The sequence below is a fragment of the Heterodontus francisci genome, chromosome 23 (genome assembly GCF_036365525.1).
Source record: "Heterodontus francisci isolate sHetFra1 chromosome 23, sHetFra1.hap1, whole genome shotgun sequence".
NCBI lineage: Eukaryota > Metazoa > Chordata > Chondrichthyes > Heterodontiformes > Heterodontidae > Heterodontus > Heterodontus francisci.
This window is the reverse complement of record NC_090393.1, coordinates 2,839,054-2,861,724: the sequence shown is the minus strand read 5'-3', so window position 1 is coordinate 2,861,724 and position 22,671 is coordinate 2,839,054. Positions and strand designations below refer to the sequence as shown.

Genomic DNA, 22,671 nt, shown 5'->3' with positions numbered 1-22,671 from the left:
AGTTCCCATCCAAGTCACACACCATCCTGACTTGGAACAATATCGCCATTCCTTCACTGTCACTGGGTCAAAATCCTGGAACTCCCTTCCTAACAGCACTGTGGGTATACCTACCCCAAATGGACTGCAGCGGTTCAAGAAGGCAGCTCACCACCACCTTCTCAAGGGCAATTAGGGATGGGCAGCGTCGCCCACATCCCATGAATGAATAAAAAACTCAATTTCTTCAATGTCTTAGCTGCTTTCAGCACTTCCCCAACAGTAGCATTTTTCAGCATGGTGCTCAATTCTAATACATCATAGCAAGGACCCGGTCTTCCTGCAGGAAGAACACGGAGTGGGGAGCGGATAAATAGACCCCAAAGATTGCGATGTACAGCACTTATCTTCCGGGAAAGGAGCGGATCTGCAGGAAGAACATGGAGCGGGCAGCAGATAAATAGAGCCCGACGATTGCTGCCTACAGCACTTAACCTTCCGGGAGTGCAGTGGAGAGGAGTCCCAGGCGTGCTGGAGTTTGAAAACAAAGTGAGCAGTGATGTCACAGGAAAGCTGCAAGGTGATTGGTTGGTGAGTAACTGCCGTTAGGGAATAACTCTAAATAGCTGGGTTAATACAGGTGCGTGTGTAAATAGCTTCATAATAAGGAACAAGTGAGCAGCTGGTATTTTTTTTGAGTAAGGTTTATTTTAAATAGTGAACTGTATTGATTTTTAGTAGGGTTTATCAGTACTAGTAAGGTTTTATTAATAATTCTAATCGGTTGTAGTATTGTTAATTTTTTTTTTTAGCAGTAGCAAAGGGTCAACTAATAAATAAAGGAGTGGCAGGGATGCTTCAACCTCGAGTGCACCGCCTGTGCTATGTGGGAGCTCCAGGATGCTTCCCGTATCCTGGAGAACAATTTGTGCAGCAAGTGTTGCCAACTGAAGCAGCCTGAGCTCCAGGTTTTGGAACTTGAGTAGCAGCTGGCGACACTGCGGTGCATTCATGATAATGAGAGCTACGTGGATAGCACATTTAAAGCTGTGGGGTGACCACATCTAAAGAGTATGCAGGGAGAAGGGGAATGGGTGACCACCAATCAAAAAGAATCAGGCAGGTAGTGGAGACCCCCGAGTGCATCTTACACTCCAACAGATATTCAGTTGTGAATACTGAAGAAAGTGACGCATCACCTGGGGAATGCAGCCAGAGCCAGGTCCATGGCACCATGGGTGGCTCAGCTGCACAGGCGAGTACAGGGAAGACTGGAAGAGCCATAGCGATATGATGATTCAATAGTCAGTGGAACAGACAGGTGTTTCTGTGGCCACAGATGTGAATCCAGGATGGTGTGTTGCCTCCCTGGTGCCAGGGTCAAGGATGTCACTGAGCGGCTGCAGAGCACCCTGAAGTGGGAGGGTGAACAACCAGCAGTCGTGGTCCACATCGGAACCAACAACATAGGTAGAAAGAGGTATGTGGTCTTGCAGTCAGAATTTAGGGAGCTACATAAGAAATTAGCAAGCAGGACCTCAAAAGTAGTAATCTCCGGATTACTCCCAGTGCCATGCGCAAGTGAGTATAGAAATAGAAGGATAAAACAGATGAATGAGTGTCTGGAAAGATGGTGCAGGAGGGAGGGCTTATGATTCCTGGGACATTGGGACCAGCTCTGGGGGAGACAGGACCTGTACAGGCCATACGTGTTGCACCTGAACAGAGCCGGGACTGAGTTCCTTGCCAGACGTTTTGCTACTGCTGTTGTGGAGGGTTTAAACTAGTTTGGCAGAGGGATGGGGACCTGAGGGGAGGCTCAGCTGGGTCAAAATCAGAAATTAAAATGGAAGGTGGAAAATTAATGGATGAGTCTGGAAGACAGAGGAATTGAGGGTTAGAAAATAAAAATGTTTGGCAGCGCTCAAGGATATCTATTTCAATGCAAGGATTATAGCAAATAAAGCAGATGAGCTGAGGGCACAGATAGACACGTGGCAGTATGATATCATAGCTATTACAGAAACATGGCTTAAGGAGGGACAGGAATGGCAGCTCAATGTTCCTGGTTACAGGGTTTCCAGATGCAACAGGGAGTGGGATAAAAAAGGAGGGGGGAGTGGAAATTTTGTTCAAGGAAACTATTACAGCTGTGAAGAGGAATGATATGTTGGGAAGGTTCATAAAATGAGGCCATATGGACTGAGTTAAGGAACAAAAACGGGACAATCACACTGCTGGGAGTGTACTACATACCCCCAAACTGTCAGAGGGAGACAGAAGAGCAGATATGTAGGCAAATCTCTGAGAAGTGCAAGAATAGGGCAGTAATAGTAGGGGATTTTAACTACCCCAATATTAACTGGGATAGTCTTAGTGTGAAAGGAATTAAGGGAGCAGAATTCTTGAGGTGCAATCAGGAAAACATTTTTGTCCAGTATGTAGCAAGTCCAACAAGAGAGGGTGCAGTTTTAGACTTATTTTTAGGAAACAAAGATGGACAGGTGGAAAGAGTGGCAGAGGAGGCGCATTTTGGCGGTAGTGATCTTAATTCAGTTTTAACATAATTATGGAAAAGGTCAGATATAGAACAGGAGTTAAGAGTTCTCAATTGGGGCAAGGCCAATTTTACTAAACTGACGAGTGATTTCGTGAAAGTGGACTGGAAACAGGTAAATCAGTGCCAGAACAGTGGGAGGCATTCAACGGAAACATGTCCCCAGAAAGAAAAAGGGTGAGGTGTTCAAATCTAGAGCCCCATGGATGTCAAGGAGCCAATAGGGTAAGATAAGACAGAAAAGGAAAGCTTTTGTCTGACACTGAGAACTCAATACTACAGAAAGCTGACAGGAGTATAGAAAGTGGAGGGGTGAAATCAAAAACGAAATTAGGAAAGCAAAGAGAGGGCATGAAAGAATATTGGCAAGCAAAATCAAGGTGAACCCAAAGATGTTTTATCAACACATTAAGAGTAAGAGGATAACTAAAGAGAGAGTAGGGCCCATAAAAGACCAAAAAGGTAACCTATGTGTAGAAGCAGAAGATATCGGTATGGTTCTTAATGAATACTTGGAATCAGTCTTCACAAAAGAGAGGGACAAAGCAGATATTTTAGTTAAGAAGAAGCAGAGTGTGAAGTATTGGATGTGATAAACGTAGGGAGAAAGGAAGTATAAATGTGATTAGCATCCTTGAAAGTTGATAAATCACCAGGGCCAGATGAAACGTATCCAAGGCTGTTTTAAAAAAAAAAGCGAGAGGAAATAGCAGAGGGTCTGACCATCATTTTCCAGTCCTTACTGGATACAGGTGTGGTGCCAGAGGATTGGAGAATTACTAACATTGTACCTCGGTTTTAAAAAAAAGGGGGCTAAGGATAGACCTAATAATTACAGGCCAGTCAATCTAACCTCAGTAGTGGCCAAATTATTGGAATCTATTCTGAGTGACAGGATAAACTGTCACTTAGAAAGGTACGAGTTAATCAAGGATAGTCAGCATGGATTTGTTAAGGGAGGATCTTGTTTGACCAACTTGATCAAATTTTTTTGAAGCGATAACAAGGAAGATAGACGAGGGTAGTGCAGTTGATGTGGTCTACATGGATTTTAGCAAGGCTTTTGACAACGTCCCATATGGCAGACTGGTTAAAAAAAAATCTCATGGGTGCCAGGGAAATGCAGCGAGGTGGATACAAAGTTGACTCAGTGGCAGGCAACAAAGTAATTGTTGACGGCTGTTTCAGCAACTGGTGGGCTGTTTCCAGTGGCGTTCCACAGGGTTCAGTACTGGGTCCCCTGCTTTTTGTGATGTATATTAATGATTTGGACGTAAATGTAGAAGGCATGATCAAGAAGTTTGCGGACGACACAAAGATTGGCCGTGTGGTAGATAGCAAGGAGGATAGCTGTAGGCTGCAGGAAGATATTGATGGTCTGGTCAGATGGATAGAAAAGTGGCAAATGGAATTCAACTTGGAGAAGTATGAGGTGATGCATTTGGGGAGGTCAGTCAAGGCAAAGGAATACACGATGAATGGGAAAATACTGAGAAGTGTAGAGGAAGTGAGGGACCTTGGAGTGAATGTCCACAGATCCCTGAAGGTAGCAGGTCAGGTCGATAAGGTGGTTAAGGCGGCATATGGAATCCTTTCCTCTATTAGCCGAGGTATAGAATACAAGAGCAGGGAAGATACACTGGAACTGTATAACTCATTGGTTAGGTCACAACTTGAGTACTGTGTGCAGTTCTGGTCACCTCATTACACAAAGGATGTAATTGCACTAGAGAGGGTTAAAAAGATTTATGAGGATGTTGCCAGGACTAGAAAAATGCAGCCATGAGGAAAGTTTGGATAGGCTGGGGTAAAGGCTTGTTCAGGTCAGGAAATAAAAACCCGACCCAAACCACATCGGACCCGAGCCAGAGTCCCTCCACTTTTTCCCGCGCCTGACCCGACCACCGGAATGGTTACCTACCTTGATTCCATAGTGCACTCACTCACTGTACCAGTTTTGGATTAAGGAAGCTGCAGCATGAGCGTGATGACGTCATTGAGATGCTCACTCACTCGCTGCGCAGACTCAGAGTTTCCCTCCTTGACGTCCCAGACTCCAGCTGAGGTAATTTTTTCAACTTTTACACTCTCCACTCCAGCAGAGCAAAATGCAAGATTTCCTGTGTGTCCCCGACTCAGACCAACCCGAGCCCGAAAGCCGGACTAGGCAGAGCGAACAGTCGTCGGGTTCGGGTCGGGCAGTAAGCCTTTGGGCTGGGGTTGCTCTCCTTGGAACAGAGAAGGCTGAAGGGAGATCTGATTGAAATATACAAAATTTTGAGGAGGCTGGATAGAGTGGAGGTGAAGGGTCTATTCACCTTAGCAGAGAGGTCAATGACGAGGGGGCATAGATTTAAAGTGATTGGTTGAAAAATGAGAGGGTCGATGAGGAAAAACGTTTTCACCCAGAGGGTGGTGATGGTCTGAAAGAGTAGTTGAGGCAGAGACCCTCAGCTCATTCAAAAGGTGTCTGTATATGCACCTCAAGTGCCGTAAGCTGCAGGGCTACGGACCAAACACGGGAAGGTGGGATTAGAATCAAAGAACAAATAACAGTACAGCACAGGAACAGGCCATTCGGCCCTCCAAGCCTGCGCCGATCTTGATGCCTGCCGAAACTAACACCTTCTGCACTTCCGGGGCCCATATCCCTCTATTCCCTTCCTATTCATATTTGTCAAGATGTCTCTTAAACGTCGCTATCGTATCTGCTTCCACCACCTCCCCTGGCAGCAAGTTCCAAGCACTCACCACCCTCTGTGTAAAAAAAACTTGCCTCGCACATCCCCTCTAAACTTTGCCCCTCTCACCTTAAACCTATGTCCCCTAGTAACTGACTCTTCCACCCTGGGAAAAAGCTTCTGACTATCCACTCTGTCCATGCCGCTCATAACTTTGTAAACCTCTATCATGTCACCCCTCCACCTCCGTCGTTCCAGTGAAAACAATCCGAGTTTATCCAACCTCTCATCGCTCATGCCTTCCAGACCAGGCAACATCCTGGTAAACCTCCTCTGTACCCTCTCCAAAGCCTCCACATCCTTCTGGTAGTGTGGCGACCAGAATTGCATGCAATATTCTAAGTGTGGCCTAACTAAGGTTCTGTACAGCTGCAACATGACTTGCCAATTTTTATACTCTATGCCCCGACCGATGAAGGCAAGCATGCCGTATGCCTTCCTGACTACCTTATCCACTTGCGTTGCCACTTTCAGTGACCTGTGGACCTGTATGCCCAGATCTCTCTGCCTGTCAATACTCCTAAGGGTTCTGCCATTTACTGGAGACCTCCCACCTGCATTAGACCTTCCAAAATGCATTACCTCACATTTGTCCGGATTAAACTCCATCTGCCATTTGTCCGCCCAAGTCTCCAACCGATCTATATCCTGCTGTATCCTCTGACAATCCTCATCATCATCCACAACTCTATCAACCTTTGTGTCGTCCGCAAACTTACTAATCAGACTAGCTACAAACTCTCAAGCCACTAAGAGCCAGTGTAAGGTATACAGGGGTACTACTAACACAAGCTTGTCAAACATGAGCACAGGATTGGTTTGATAAAAAAGACCACTCAACCAGAATATTGCTCCAAGAGGGTTAACAGCTAACTCTGATCCTAACTCTGCTGCAAAGAAAGCACATGACAGAAATATTAGTGCTCAGGTTCAACCCAAGTTGTGGCAAATGATTGGTGGAAATATAAAAGCTGACAAAATCAAATCTAGTGCAGACACCAGGATGACACAAAGCTCTACAATATGAAGGCCCAAGTATACTAATACAATTCTAAAGAGTTTGAATGGTGCCACCTTTTATCATGGATAAGGCAAATATCAGTAGAGATGGCACAAGCACTTTGAAAAGCTTTGAACTGCCAAGGCTAGTGAAGCCAGCTTCACAATGAAACTCTAGGACCAAATAGGATGTCTGCAGAGACCTTAAGGTGTCGTCGCAGGGCTGTCACTGAATAGCTTTACAGATGCTTCAAAACAACAGGCAACATTGCTGCATAGAAGGGGCAAGTCGAAAATGACTGCAATGTGTTCAAGCACAGTAAATCCATAAGTTAGTATGAAGACCTTACCTATTGAACCACAGGCATTTTCGCATGAGTGTGTCCGTTGGCTTTTGCTAGGGAAATCCAAGACTAACCCTATCTCTCCATCTCCACCCATGGCTTGCATCTTTCTTTGACTAGTTAATCAATTTTTTTTTTTTAAAACTGTAGTTCGGTGACTCAGCCACTGTTTTATCATTTATTCTCTAGTCTTCCACCCTATCACAGACCCACCCTTTCGTTCTTTTTCCACCCTACCCCTTTCACTTGCTTAAACCCTACAATGTTTCCAACTTTTCCCAGTTCTGATGAAAGATCATCGACCTGAAAAGTTAACTGTTTCCCTCTTCACAGATGCTGCCTGACATGCTGAGTATTTTCTGTTTTTATTTCAGATTTCCAGCATTTTAGAATTTTGCTTTTGTATTAGCGGTCAATGCCAGCACTGATGTTCCACATGGGCCGATCATCCCATCAGCATATCCATCTATTTCCTTTGTTCTCCCATACTGAACTAGTTTCCCTTGAAAGCACATTTTTGCTATTTGTCTCAACCACTCCATGTGGTAGAGTTTTCCAAATTCTAACCATGGGTAAAGAAGTTCCTCCTGAATTCCCTATGGGATTTACTAATGAGCATCTCAGTTATGGTTAGTTTTTTTTTTAGTTTTTAGAGATACAGCTCTGAAACAGGCCCTTCGGCCCACCGAGTCTGTGCCGACCATCAACCACCCATTTATACTAATCCTACACTAATTCCATATTCCTACCACATCCCCACCTGTCCCTATATTTTCCCTACCACCTACCTATACTAGGGGCAATTTATAATGGCCAATTTACCTATCAACCTGCAAGTCTTTGGCATGTGGGAGGAAACCGGAGCACCCGGAGGAAAGCCACGCAGACACAGGGAGAACTTGCAAACTCCACACAGGCAGTACCCAGAATTGAACCCGGGTCGCTGGAGCTGTGAGGCTGCGGTGCTAACCACTGCGCCGCCCATAAGTGCCATAGTTCCACTCTACACATTGATCGCACGTATAAAGAACTTCCTGACAAGCCCTATACGTGTCATTCATTAGCTTGAACCAGTGCACCCTTACCTTCCCATTTTTGATCTCTTCTCGGGCAAGTTGTACTATTCTCCTGACTTTAGATGCAATGCAGAGATATTTGAAAAACCTCTGATGTGCCGACCAGAACTGTCCCCACATGGACTTCTTCATGCGCTGCTCTGCATCAATCAGCTCCGCTGACATCTGAAATTTCTCCCTGGCTTCCACCCACTGAAAAGGCAAAAAAAAAAGCTCTCAAATCTAGATATTTACACAATTGAGACCATTTTGTTCCAACAGGGGACAGAAAACTGCTACTTAAATTATTTTACCCATCTGTTCTAATCATAATATTTTCATTACTGATATAGTAGAATGTTTTAGACTGCTCAGTAAATTCTACAAGATGTATTCACACAGGTTATTAGAACATGGAATGCTTAAACAACTATTGAGACAGAGCCTAGAAATCATTAAAAAAAATTTGGATAAGTACTGGAATGTAAAAGGATATGGAGCTAGAGCAATGGAATGAAAGTGGACCTCTCTGGAGCAACAGTGGATGCAGCCAAACTAAGTCCACCTGTGCTGTTAAATTGCAAGCTATGATTAAATTGCACGTTTTTTTTTTAAAAAGGGGGGAGCAAGAGGGAAAAGGTTGAAAAATAACCAATGTCTTTTTCCTCAACCTTTTCCACCAATTTTCTGCCTTCCTCTTCGCCAAAAGATGTCTCTTTCATGTAGTTATTCATGCATCATTCTGGACGGTGGACTACTCAACAATCGGGGCACAGTCACTGTCCACACATGCACTTTGTGTAGTAGTTGCACTGGATATGGAAGGGCAAACCTAGCAAACATTTTTCTCCTTAAGGGACACCAAGGTGCCGCCCAGGTTGAAATCTGCTAACTTGGCACAAACCAAAGCTGGGGAACTACTAGTCTGTAATGCTCAGCTAATCGCTAACTTGACAAGTTGAGAAACTAGATACAGCAAAGGCGACAGGCCACAACATGCCCAGCTGTAGCGCTGAACACTTGTGCTCCAGAACTAGCCATGCCCTATCCAAACATATCCAGGACAGCTAAAACATTGGCATCTACCAGACAATGTGGAAAATTTCCTAGGTATGTCCTGTCCACAAAAAGCAGGACAAATCCAATCTGGAGAACTACTGCCCAGTCTATTCTTGATCATCAGCAAAGTGATGGAAGGTGTCACTGACAGTGCTTTCAATCAGCACTTACCAATAACCTGCTCACCGAAACAATTTTTAGATTCTGCTATGACCACTCAACTCCAGACCTCATTAAAGCCTTGGTCAAAATACAGACAAAAGAGCTGGATTCTAGAGGTGAGGGGAGAGTGACTTCCCTTGACTTCAAGATATCATTTAACCAAGTGTGGCTTTAAGGAGCCCTCGTAAAATTGAAGTCAATGGGAATCATGGGGAAACTCTCCACTGGTAGAAGTCATTGCGAGCACATAGGAACATGGTTGCATTGTTGGAGGCCAATCATCTCAAATCCAGGACACAATTGTAGGAGTTCCTCAAGGCTATGCCCTAGGCACAATCATTTTTCAGCTGCTTCATCAATGACCCTCCCTTGATCATAAGGTCAGAAGTGGGGATGTTTGCCCACATGCAGCAAGACCTGAACAACATTCATGCTTGGGCTATGTGTGGCATGCATGTTACTTCGCACTTTAGTCAGAGTCATATACAGCATAGAAGGAAGCCATTCGGTCCATGCCAGATCTCCGTGGAGCAATCCAGTCAGTCCCACTCCCCAGCTCAATCTCTGAAGCCCTGCAAGTTTATTTCCTTCATGTGCCCATCCAATTTCCTTCTGAAATCTGATTGTCTCTGCTTCTACCACCCTCGTGGGCAGAGTTTTCCAGGTTGTTACCATTCACAGCATAAAAAAGTTCTTTGACATTCCCCCTGCATCTCTTATCCAAAACCTTCAACCTGTGTCACCTACTCCTTGTACCATCAGATAATGGGAACAGGTTTTCCTTTATCTGACTTAGCAAAGCCTGCCATAATCTTGTACACCTCTATCTAATCTTTCCTCAATCTCCTTTGCTCCAGGGAGAACAAACCCAACTTTTCCAACCCAACCTTGTAACTAAAATCCCGCATCCCTGAAACCATTTTGGTTAATCTCTTCTGCACCCTCTCAAGGGCCCTCGCATCCTTCCTCAAGTGTGAACACCAGAACAGGATACAATACTCTAGTTGAGGCCTAACCAGAGCTTTATCAATGTTCAGCTAAACTTCCCTGTTTTTGTATTCAATGCCTCTATTTATGAAGTGCCCAAGATCCAACATGCTTTGCTAACCACTCAACATGTCCTGCCACCTTCAACGATTGATGCACATGCACCCCCAGGGTCCTTCTGTTCCTGCATACTCTTTAAAACTGTGCCATTGTCTATATTGCCTCACCCTATCCCTTCTGCCAAAATGCATCACCTCACCTCTGTATTAAATTCTATCTGCTAGCCTATGTTCTGTCGCAGGTGATTTGCATCATCCTCACTGTTTGCCACTCCTTCAAGTTTGATATGCGGGCAGTGGCCCATCTCCAACGAGAGAGAATTTAAGTACCTCCCCATGACATTCAAAGGCATTACCATCGCTGAATCCCACATCATCATCATCCTGGAGCTCACCATTGACCAGAAAGTTCCACCCCGAGATTGGAGCACTTTATCTAGGTTGACACTTACTGCAGCAAGGCAAGAATGCTGCATGAGAGGTGCATCGTTCAGGCAAGATGTCAAACCAAGGCTCTGCCTACCCACAGATGTAAAAAATTCTATGGCACGACCCAAAGATGAGCAAGGAAGTTCTCCCTCGTGTACTGGCCAATATTTATCCCTCAATCAACATTATTAAAACGGATTGTCTGGTCATTGTTGCATTTCTGTCTGTGGGAGCTTGTTTTGCACAAATTGGCTGCTACATTTCTCACATTATAACAGTGTTTACACTTAAAAGTGCTTCTCTGGCTGTAAAATGCTTTGGGAAGTTGTAACAGCAAATAAACGTCCTTGCCTTTTCTTTCACCATAATCTACAGTTTTGACGAATTACTTTTGGATTTACACAGAACTTTCTCTTAAAGTATGTAGGGAAACAGGAGATATTTTTATACTTATGGAAGCAGACACTAGTGTTATGCTGTTCCATACTATGAATGAAATTCAGGAACAGTGCTTACGATCAGCTCTTCTTCGTACACGAAGGCTAATAGTTAGCTTGATCTTACTATACCCTAATGCACTTGACCACTGGTTCCCAACACATAATTGGGGGGAGAAAGGAAAAAAAAAAAAATCACAAAAGGCAGCAACTTAAGATTCATCCAACATTTCACCTTAAATCTAGGACTCGTCTCATTGATCTGCTTCACACTTCACTATGCTGGCTCCTGTATGATACCTCTGGTACAATATACTCACAAGAGATGGTGCATTAAGGTGCTGGGGAAATTCAAATTATTTACAAGTAACCAAGTGCTACAGCATTGTTTTCTCACTTACTCATACTATGGAGCAGGGGTTTACAACCATTTATGGAAACTGGACAGAGTGAACATGGATTTAAGAAAGGGAAATCATGTTTGACAAACCCTGTTGGAATTTTTTGAGGATGGTTACTTGCAGCATAGATAAAGGAAAACCAGCGGATGTAGTGTATTAGGATTTTCAGAAGGATTTTGATATGGTCCCAAACAGGTTAGTAAACAAAATTAGAGCACATGGGATTGGGGGCAATATACTAGTATGGATTGAGAATTGGTTAACAGGGAGAAAGCAGAGAGTAGAAATAAATGGGTCACTCAGGATGGCAGGCTGTTACTAGTGAGATACCGCAAGGATCAGTGTTAGGGCCACAGCTGTTCGCAATCTATATAAATTTGGATGCGGAGACCAATTATAATATTTCCAAATTTGCTGATGACACAATACTAGGTGGGAATGTAAGTTGTGATTAAGATGCAAGGAGGCTTCAAGCAGACTTGTACAGGCTAACAATGGGCAAAAACATGGCAGATGGAATATAGTGAATGTGTGTGAAGTTATCCACTTGGGTAGAAAAAACAGAAATACAGAATATTGCTTAAATGGTGAGAGGTTGAAAAGTGTTGATGTCCAAAGGGACCTGGGTTCCTTGTTCATGAATCAATAAAAGCAAGCAATTAGGAAGGCAAATGTCCTTCACTGCAAAGGGATTTGAGTACACAAGTAAAGAGGTCTTGCTGCAATTCTACACAGCCTTGGTGAAACTTGGCTGTGTACTTGTCTCCTTATCAAAGGAAGGATATACTTGCCATAGAGGGAAGGCTACAGAGGTTCACCAGACTAATCCCTGGGATGGCGGGATTGTCTTAGGAGGACAGATTGAGGAAACTGAGCTTGCATTCTCCAGTGTTTCGAAGAATGAGAGGTGATCTCATTGAAACTTACAAAATTCTTACAGGCCATGACAGGGTGGATGTAGATAGGATGTTTTCCCTTGCTGGTGACTCTCGAACCAGGGGACATAGTCTCAGAATAAGGGGTAGGCCATTTAAGACTGAGATGAGGAGGAATTTCTTCACTCAAGAGAGTGGTGAATGTGTACAGTTCTCTACCCCAGAGGGCTGTGGAAGCTCAATCACTGAACATGTTCAAGACAGAAATCAATAGATTTCTGGAGACAAATAACAACATCAAGGGATATGGAGATAGCGCAGGAAAGTGGCGTTGAGGTAGATGATCAACCACGATCTACTTGAATGGCGGAGCATTCTCGACGGGCTGAATGGCCTACTCCTGTCCCTATGTTCCCAACTACTGATGCAGTGAAGATCTAAAATCAGCAGCCTCAAAGCACAAACCAGACGCTACTGAAATGGACTTTGGCCGTTTAAACTTTATTTTTGCAACATTTGTTCAGAACCTTAAACGAAATAAATGGCGACAGTGTGTCACAGCAGTTTCAGTTCCTACTTTTACATGCATCCAATGAGAAGTCTGAAGCTTAAACAACTTACCAGTTTAACTGCTTTATTATACATCTTGATGTAATCTTGACTGAGGGGAACTTCTTCAATTTTGAAGGTTACTCCAGAAAAGCTCAATTGTCTTGCTATATACATTCCCCTTAGCTTCATATCCATGGCAACAATTTCCATTGCCCCAACACCTCTGGTTTATTAAAGATGAACAAAATCATTGCAAGCTTATATTCCTAGCAATTTTATAATCATGCACAAAATAAAATAGTTTTTTCACAAATGTCTATTACATGAAAATTTTCTTTAAAAATAGCTGAATTATTGAATGGAGTACAGAGTTTTATGATTCAAGTTCACACTTTCGATCATCAGAAAAGGTTTACCAATCTTGCTGGGCTATGCGCTTCCCAAACGGGGCGAGCATTTTCCTGCAAAACATTAAAAGAAATAGAGGCCTTCTCTCCACACTCCTCTCCAAGGCCACTTCACGGCCCTGGCAGAAAGAGTAGCTTTCCAACGAATCTTGTGAGCCAGGATAAACACAGCACAAATGGACTCCATGGAGATAATATGTTCCACCCCCCTCCCTCCTTGCGATGAAGGACACTCGACTTCCTAATTACTTACACAACCTATTTAATTTGGAGTTTAAAATATCAGGGATAAAAAAAGTAACATTTGTGGAACTGAATATTTGATTTGAATACTATTTGAATTGAAATTGGTTCATGATGTGCAGCCAGTAATAATTCAACTGGATACACAATTGCAAGTATTATAATGCACGAAGAATCCTGGGAAATCCCATCAGGTTTTCTTGCTAACTGCTGAAAACCAGTGGAAATACTATGACTCACTGTACACTTCTGTTATTTCATTGTTTTACTGAATCTTATACAGAACTTTTTTTTAAAATTCTGCTTGTAATATGCCCTGAGTAAAAGTGGCTGAAAGGTGGCTTAATCGGCAACTCAGATTGGGCCTTCATTGACCAAATCATAAAATAGCAAACTTCAACAGAAATCTAGCAAAGCGTGGAAGCAGACAGGCTGCTGCCTGAGAACTAAAAAATAAACACTTCAGCAGAACCTCAGAGGCCCAGATGTAGGTACAGCCAAGACAAAATAGCAGAGTCCCAAGGCCAACATGTTTTTCTTGCTTTAGTCAAGCTAGGCATTGGAATGTTTACAAGCTGATAAGAGTCCGAGTGTCGGAAGTCAGAGATCCTAAGATGTTGACCTGGCTTGGGCAGGCAGATGGGTGCAAGACATCTTTTGCAATTTGGCTATTCAAATAATAGCGCAGTAACGATTGGTTTAAGTCAGTCTCCATAGGCTTTGCTGTGTAAAGAAAATATAAGACGGGATGCCCGAACTAAAGAGATTGTAGAGGTATTGAGCCACATTGACTAACGCGACAGTACCTGGGGCACTATCAGGAAGTAGTTACGTGGAGATTGCGCTTCTACCCAGGGCATAATGGCAATGCTATTGCGCTTTAATACTACCACTCTGACATTATTAAGTCTTACCTATACCGTAAAAAAAAATAACCGTCACCAATAAGGGTTATCATGGAATCATTTCAGAACTTGAGAGTCAAGGAGTTAAAGGGTTAATTGACTGTTACCCCAATTTCCAACAGCCCATCACCTTTAATCATAAATCAAAAAGTTTTCTAGTTAAGAAATTTAAGATGCCCTAGATTGGCTGAATGCGGTGCTTCAATAAAGGAAACTGAAATCACCACAATAGACAACCTCACACACTGTGCACAAACTGCGAAAGAAATTGAAAAGGAAATCCCGACTACTCCGCAAGTTTCTCTAGGGTACAAATGAGCCAGAAGCCAGGAAGGTTTCAGGTTCTACTGCAGCCTGGGCTGAATTAGAAACATTATTGGCTTCAATGCTCTTGGGTGAGGGAGGGGTCATCGCTCAGCAACCCTTAATGAATGTGTGGGGATGCATGAGGTACAGGATTTGGTTCACCATTATCTGCTCTTGAAATATGGACACCACCAATAAGGCACTATTCATTGTTGTTCATTCCCTCGGAGGGCATTAAAAGTCAATCACGTTGGGTCCTTTCTCTCAAGATCATTAGTGAATCAGTTGAGTTATGATATGCAGCAGCTTTCATGGTCATTTTCCCTTACTCACCTACTAAATACCAGAATTATTTTATTCAGTTAAATTTTAAAATCTGCGATAGTGGGATCTGAACTCGACCTCCACAGTTAAGGGACTTCCGCAACTACTACACTGGGCAACAAAGCACAAAGATTGGAGAACAGTCTTGGCAACGCATGAAAATCGTACGACTGTGAAATTGGGAACTGTACTGTTTAAATATTCTGCTGATAGTGATTTTAGTTTACCTCCTTTCCACAGCCTGAATAAAATCATTGAATTCCTTGAAGGGTGTGCCCTCACCCCAGATTCCAAGTCGATTCATATAAGCCATGTTTCGTGGTTCCGATGCACCTATCGTGAAGCAAGAGAGTTTACTGAAATGCAATAGAAGAATCCACTACTCAAAAGTCTTAAAAGATGCCTTAGAATTTCAAAACACTGTCCCAACAAAAAAGAAACTGCTGCATTAATGGATCACTGATTAATGACACCCATAAGCTTGAAGTACAAAGAACAAAGAACAGTACAGCACAGGAACAGGCCATTCGGCCCTCCAAGCCTGCGCCAATCTTGATGCCTGCCTAAAGTAAAACCTTCCGCACTTCCAGGGACCGTATCCCTCTATTCCCATCCTATTCATGAATTTGTCAAGATGCCTCTTAAACGTCTCTATGGTACCTGCTTCCACCACCTCCCCCGGCAGCAAGTTCCAGGCACTCACCAACCTCTGTGTAAAGAACTTGCCTCGCACATCCCCTCGAAACCTATGTCCCCTAGTAACTGACTCTTCCACCCTGGGAAAAAGCTTCTGACTATCCACTCTGTCCATGCCGCTCATAACTTTGTAAACCTCTATCATGTCGCCCCTCCACCTCCATCGTTCCAGTGAAAACAATCCGAGTTTATCCAACCTCTCCTCATAGCTAATGCCCTCCAGACCAGGCAACATCCTGGTACACCTCTTCTGTACCCTCTCTAAAGCCTCCACATCCTTCTGGTAGTGTGGCGACCAGAATTTCACGCAATATTCTAAGTGTGGCCTAACTAAAGTTCTGTACAGCTGCAGCATGACTTGCCAATTTTTATACTCTATGCCCCAACCAATGAAGGCAAGCATGCCGTATGTCTTCTTGACAACCTTATCCACCTGCGTTGCCACTTTGTGACCTGTGGACCTGTACGCCCAGATCTCTCCGCCTGTCAATACTCCTAAGGGTTCTGCCATTTACTGTATACTTCCCACCTGCATTAGACCTTCCAAAATGTATTACCTCACATTTGTTCGGATTAAACTCCATCTGCCATTTCTCCGCCCAAGTCTCCAACCGATCTATATCCTGCTGTATCCTCTGACAATCCTCATCACTATCCACAACTCCACCAACCTTTGTGTCGTCCGCAAACTTACTAATCAGACCAGTTACATTTTCCTCCAAATCATTTATATATACTAAAAACAGCAAAGGTCCCAGCACTGATCCCTGCGGAACACCACTAGTCACATCCCTCCATTCAGAAAAGCACCCTTCCACTGCTACCCTCTGTCTTCCATGACAGAGCCAGTTCTGTATCCATCTTGCCAGCTCACCTCTGATCCCATGTGACTTCACCTTTTGTACCAGTCTGCCATGAGGGACCTTGTCAAAGGCTTTACTGAAGTCCATATAGATAACATCCACTGTCCTTCCTTCATCAATCACCTTTGTCACTTCCTCAAAAAACTCAATCAAATTAGTGAGACACGACCTCCCCTTCACAAAACCATGCTGCCTCTCGCTAATAAGTTTGTTTGTTTCCAAATGGGAGTAAATCCTGTCCTGAAGAATCCTCTCTAATAACTTCCCTACCACTGACGTAAGGCTCACCGGCCTACAATTTCCTGGATTATCCTTGCTAACCTTCTTAAACAAAGGAACAACATTGGCTATTCTCTGGTCCTCTGGGACCTCACCTGTAGCCAATGAGGATGCAAAGATTTCTGTCAAGGCCCCAGCAATTTCTTCCCTTGCCTCACTTAGTATTCTGGGGTAGATCCCATCAGGCCCTGGGGGACTTATCTACCTTAATGCTTTGCAAGACACCCAACACCTCCTCCTTTTTGATAATGAGATGACTGAGACTATCTACACTCCCTTCCCTAGGCTCATCATCCACCAAGTCCTTCTCTTTGGTGAATACTGATGCAAAGTACTCATTTAGTACCTCGCCCATTTCCTCTGGCTGCACACAGATTCCCTTTTCTGACCTTGAGCAGGCCATCTTTCCAAAATCTGTCTACATACCTGCTCCTCCACCTCCTGCTGGCTGTTGAGAGGCCTGTAGAAAACCAACATCGTGACTGCACCCTTCCTATTCCTGAGCTCCACCCATATTGCCTCGCTGCATGACCCCTCCGAGGTGTCCTCCCTCAGTACAGCTGATATTCTCCTTAACAAGTAATGCAACTCCCCCACCCCTTTTACATCCCCCTCTATCCCGCCTGAAGCTTCTAAATCCTGGAACATTTAGCTGCCAATCCTGTCCTTCCCTCAACCAACTCTCTGTCATAGCAACACCATCATACTTCCAAGTACTAATCCAAGCTCTAAGTTCATCTGCCTTACCTGTTATACTTCTCACATTGAAACAAATGCACTTCAGAACACCAGTCCTGCTGTGCTCAGCAACATCTCCCTGCCTGCTCTTCCTCTTAGTCTTACTGGCCTTATTTACTAGTTCCCCCTCATGTATTTCACTTGCTGTCCTACTGCTCTGGTTCCCACCCCCCTGCCACACTAGTTTAAACCCTCCCGAGTGACGTAGCAAACCTCGCAGCCAGGATATTTGTGCCCCTCCAGTTTAGATGCAATCCGTCCTTCTTGTACAGGTCCCATCTGTCGCTGAAGAGATCCCAATGGTCCAGATATCTGAAACCCTCCCTTCTACACCAGCTGTTCAGCCACGTGTTTAGGTGCACTCTCTTCCTATTTCTAGCCTCACTGGCACGTGGCACAGGGAGTAATCCCAAGATTACAACCCTAGAGGTCCTGTTTTTTTTAAACTTTCTACCTAACTCCCTAAACTTCCCCTGCAGGACCTAGTCACTCTTCCTGCCTATGTCATTGGTACTGATGTGTACCACAACCTCTGGCTGTTCACCCTTCCCCTTCAGAGACATCCTTGACCCTGGCGCCAGGGAGGCAACATACCATCCTGGAGTCTCTCTCACGCCCACAAAAGCGCCTATCTGTGCCCCTGACTATAGAGTCCACTATAACTATTGCTCTTCTGCACTTTGTCCCTCCCTGCTGAACAACAGTGCCAGCCGTGGTGCCACTGCTCTGGCTGCTGCTGTTTTCCCCTGATAGGCCATTCCCCCCCAACAGTATCCAAAACGGTATACTTGTTAGAGAGGGGGATAGACACAGGGGATTCCTGCACTGACTGCCTGCCCCTTCTAGCAGTCACCCATCTACCTGCCTGCACCTTGGGTGTAACCACTTCTCTAAAACTCCTGTCTATGACGCTCTCTGCCACCTGCATGCTCCTAAGTGCATCCAGTTGCCGCTCCAACCGATCTATGCGGTCTGTGAGGAGCTGCAACTGGGTACACTTCCTGCAGATGTAGTCATCCGGAACGCTGGAAGTAGTACAGAAAAATTCCCCAACAGTCCGGCACTATTTTTGGTGGTGCTCAAAAAGTATAACAGAGAAGCACCAAGATTATTACAATTTACATAGTTGAATGAAGGATGGGAGGTGACCATTCAACTCGAGTCTGTTGTGTCATTTAATTAGATCTTGGCTGATCTGTATCCTGATCCCATCTTGCCACCTTAGTTCCATTCACTCTTAATATCCTTGCCTACGAAAAATCGATCAACCTCTTCTAGATTTTCAACTGACCCACAGCCTCAAAAGCTTTCTGGGGCAAGGGTTCCAGATTTCCACCACCCTTTGTGTGAAAAAATGTTTTTCTGAGCTCCCTGAATGGTCTGGCTCCAATTTTAAAGGTTATGCCCCCTTGTTCTGGACTCCCCCACCAGAACAAAGTTTCTCTCTATCTACCCTATTAACTCCTTTAATCATCTAAACACCTCAAATAGATCACCACATATTCAAACAATGGAATTTGCATACCTGTAGCACTGGCATACACCACCCTTGCCTTTGGCAATTTGTTCTGCAGTTCCAGTACAGCCAGACCTGTTTTTGTGGGTTTTGAGGAACCAACTGGAGACAAGTTTTTAGCTTTATGGCATTCATCAAACACTATCTGAAATAATTCAGTCAAGGCTTTTTTTTTTTTTTTTAATTATTTGTGTCCCAAGTAGCACATGACCATGCAGCTTGGAGAGACTATAATGAGGACTTATTTTATGGTTGAGGACCAAGTGCTGTAGCAGCCTCTCTGTGGTACCAATATCAAGGTCAAAGGCTTCTTACTGTTTACTAGATCTCCAGCAAATTCACCAAGATGGTAATAAACTTCAGCTGAATATCTGCAGTGCCCACACAGTGTGAAGGAATGTATGAAACTTCACCAATATTCTATCCAGATATGAGATTCTCTCAATTGTGAGGTGCTGCAGTGCCAATGGCCAAACTCCACTACACCAGACTACTAGCATTTGTATAGTGCCATTAACATGCACCAACGCACTGTCATGATGCAAGGAAGAAAACGGACATCAAGGCAAAAGGAGAAGATCTCAGGTTGGATGGCCAAAAGGTTGGCCAAAGAGCTGGGTTTTAAGTGGGGTATTAAAGGAAAGACTTTGGTAGATAAGAGTTAGATGGGAATTTCAAAGAGTGAGATCTCAGCAGCTGGAGTTGGCAGGAAGGAGGTGCACAAGAGACTCGAGTCAAAGGAATGGAATGTTGTAGCGTTGGGGAAGATTACGGAGAGGGGGAAGCAAAACCATGGCTGGATTAAAGCCTAGAATGAGAATTTTAAATTGGAGCTGTTGTGGTGAAGGGCAAGCAGAGCTTTGTGAGAGATGAGATAGAGGCAGCAATGAGCATGCAGGACAGGAAGTCAGCCAGGAGAGCTTTAGAAGAGACAAGCCTGGAGGTGACAAAGGCAAGGATCAGGGTTTCAATGATAGATGAGCTCTGGTAGGGGAAAAATGGGCATTGTTGCTGAGTTAATAAGTGGTCTTTGCAATAGACAGAATATGGGGTTGGCTGCTCAGCTGAGGCCAGAGTAGGACAGAAGTTGTCAAGTGTCCAGGGAGGGGAATGGAACTGATGGCAAAGCCCCAAGCCAACAGTTTGTTATTCCAATGTTTTAGAGGGAATTTGCAGTTCATCCAAGACTGGATGACAGACAAGTCATCTGACAACATATAGGCAGTGGTAGGGTCAAAAGATATGGTGGAGTGATAGAGCTGGGAGGCATTACGTGAAAGATAATCCTCTATCTGTGGATAGTGCTTCCAAGGGACAGCATGTACACGAGAAAAACAGGCAAAGGATGCATCGTTAGGGAACATCTAAGCTGACAGTATAAAAGTGGGAACTCAGCTAGACAACAAAGGAGCAGCTTAAGAGGAGGATATGGTCAACTCAAAGACTGTAAAGAGAAAAAGGGGATCCTCTTTCCTACCACAGAAAATAAAATAATCACGCACTTTATAATTAAGTAAACATGGGAACCGATGAACATTTAATTTCTGCATTAGTTACATCTCGGTGCAAAATGGACATTTTGAATTCACCAAGTCATTTGCAGAAGCCAACTTTCAGTAATGCAGAGCACCAGTTTATATTTACATTTTTGCACAGCCAACAAGGATACCACGCCATCAAAATCTTCACCACACCAGTGCAGAAGCTGCTTTAACCTGGTTTTATATTTTCCACCTGATTGACTTTCACCAATTAGTGAAGAGTATGTTGCAAAAATTACACCTTTCTTCACACTTCCATTTTGTTTCGAAGAGATTTTTCCATATTTGAACTGAAATGATAACAGGCAGCATTAACATTTATACTGTTAAAATAAATTGAACTGCAATTTTAATGATTAAGTTTAAGTCATATTGTTACTATTGCCACAGTAATTTATCACAGCAATGCAGTGGCACCATGATTACTAACCTACATATTTCCAACACTGGATGGCAGGATCCAGGACATGAAGGAAGAAAGTGTTAAATAATGAAATTCATATGCAAATATTAAAGAAAATGGGAAGAATGTTGGAGGTTTTTTTAAAAAATCAAGTCAGGACATAAAGAATTGCTAATGCACTTTTAAGCATTTATTTAGGTAAAATATTGGATAAGAATAAAGCTAGTGCTTCCCTAGGAAGGTGTTTATATAGTAAACTTTAGTTTTGAGTCAGAGTGTGAGCTAAAAGCATAAAATTTTCCATCTATGATTTGAATCTATGGAGTAGCTGACAAAGTGTTAAAAGAACATTCCAGTCAAATGTGGAAATACTTCTAGCAAAGTTAGATACGTTCAGGAAATGGGAGAAACCAATCCCGCCGCGCCCCCCGTCCACCCCACGCCCCCAAGTCTATGCTCTTTAAACTAACATAGAACTTCCACTTTTCTCTCCTACTCTTCGAATGGTGGACAACTGCTACCAGAAAACTATTTCACCCCCCCCCCCACCACTTGACCCAAGTTTGAAAGGGTGGGGAAGCTGTTCAACTGTGGTTGGGATTACAGGCTGCAGGGAACAGTGCATCCAACAGCCATAGGAACAGTCAAGTTCAATTCCTGGTCTGCACTGGGGCAGATGATCGAAGTAATAACTGCAATAATGATATTACATGTGTGTCAGCCGTGGATCAGTTTTGCTTGGGTCAGAAGGTTGTGGGTAAAGGCCTGCTACCTGACCCGAACCCAAGGGGACCCAACAACATGGGTCGGGTTCGGGTCGGACACACAGTATTAATTGGACTTGAAAGGTTGTTTAGAAAGCTGAAGATTGGAGCCACGAAGTCAGTAACTGTTTGCTCACAAGTTAAACAGAAACCCATGGAATTGTGCCCGGACAGGTTGTGCCACACTGTACCAGTATCTGCATTGCTTAAAATAAACACAGCAATTGCCCGAAGGCTCAGAAAATATTATACATTACCTAGACTCCTGCTTTACAGGTTGAAATACTTGCTGCAAGTTTATCCAGCGAACAGCTGAGATGCAGAGACCAGGAAGGTCCTGAGTGATTAATTATAAAATATACAGCATTTATATAAAAATATAAAATGATCACTGTCAGGATTCTGGTCTACACATATACAGTACACGGGATAAACTTGCAGCAAGTATTTCAACCTGTAAAGCAGGAGTCTAGGTAATGTATAATGATATTTTCTGAGCCTTCGGGCAATTGCTGTGTTTATTTTAAGCAATGCAGATACTGGTACAGTGTGGCACAGCCTGTCTGGGCACAACTCCATGGGTTTCTGTGTAACTCATGACCCCAATCTTGATCTGTTTAAACCTTTCAAGTCCAATTACAGTTTTTGTTGCTTATCTGCACAAACTGAAAAAATGAAAAATGGATTTGAAATCGGAAGGTAGGTAAAGTGAACATTCCGGTGGTCAGGTCGGGCTTAGGATAAAAATAGGAGGACTCGGGCCGGGTCAGACTCGGGTCCGATGTGGCTGTGTCAGGTTTGGGTCAGGTTTTTTTTCCTGGCCTGAGCAGGTCTTGAGTTGTGGGTTCAAGTCAATCAAGGCGGATACCCCAGTCCAGTACTGATGGAGCGGTGCACTGCAGCAGCTGCTGTCTTTCTGATGAGAGGTTAAACTGAGACACACCTGCCTTCTCAAACTGACATAAAATATCCCAGGGTAGTATTTCAAAGAAGAGCAGGGGAGTTATCCTCAATGTTCTGGACAATATTTTTCCCTCCATTGATATTGCA

At 43.8% G+C, this 22,671-nt stretch overlaps 1 protein-coding gene across 4 annotated transcripts in view; it reads right to left on the bottom strand.

Annotated features, from left to right (window-relative positions):
* sbno1 (strawberry notch homolog 1 (Drosophila)) overlaps positions 1-22,671 on the bottom strand; it is a 171,729-nt gene that overhangs the window by 84,375 nt on the left and 64,683 nt on the right. For 3 of the 4 annotated variants that reach the window (XM_068054523.1, XM_068054522.1, XM_068054525.1), the window contains 5 exons: positions 20,583-20,744; positions 18,923-19,058; positions 15,049-15,154; positions 12,706-12,859; positions 7,706-7,888 (listed from right to left, as the gene is read on the bottom strand). In XM_068054523.1, the coding sequence (XP_067910624.1) occupies positions 7,706-7,888; positions 12,706-12,859; positions 15,049-15,154; positions 18,923-19,058; positions 20,583-20,744 (741 nt within the window). Of the gene's footprint in view, positions 1-7,705; positions 7,889-12,705; positions 12,860-15,048; positions 15,155-18,922; positions 19,059-20,557; positions 20,745-22,671 lie in introns of all 4 variants that reach the window. The other variant, XM_068054524.1, reaches the window with a different exon arrangement.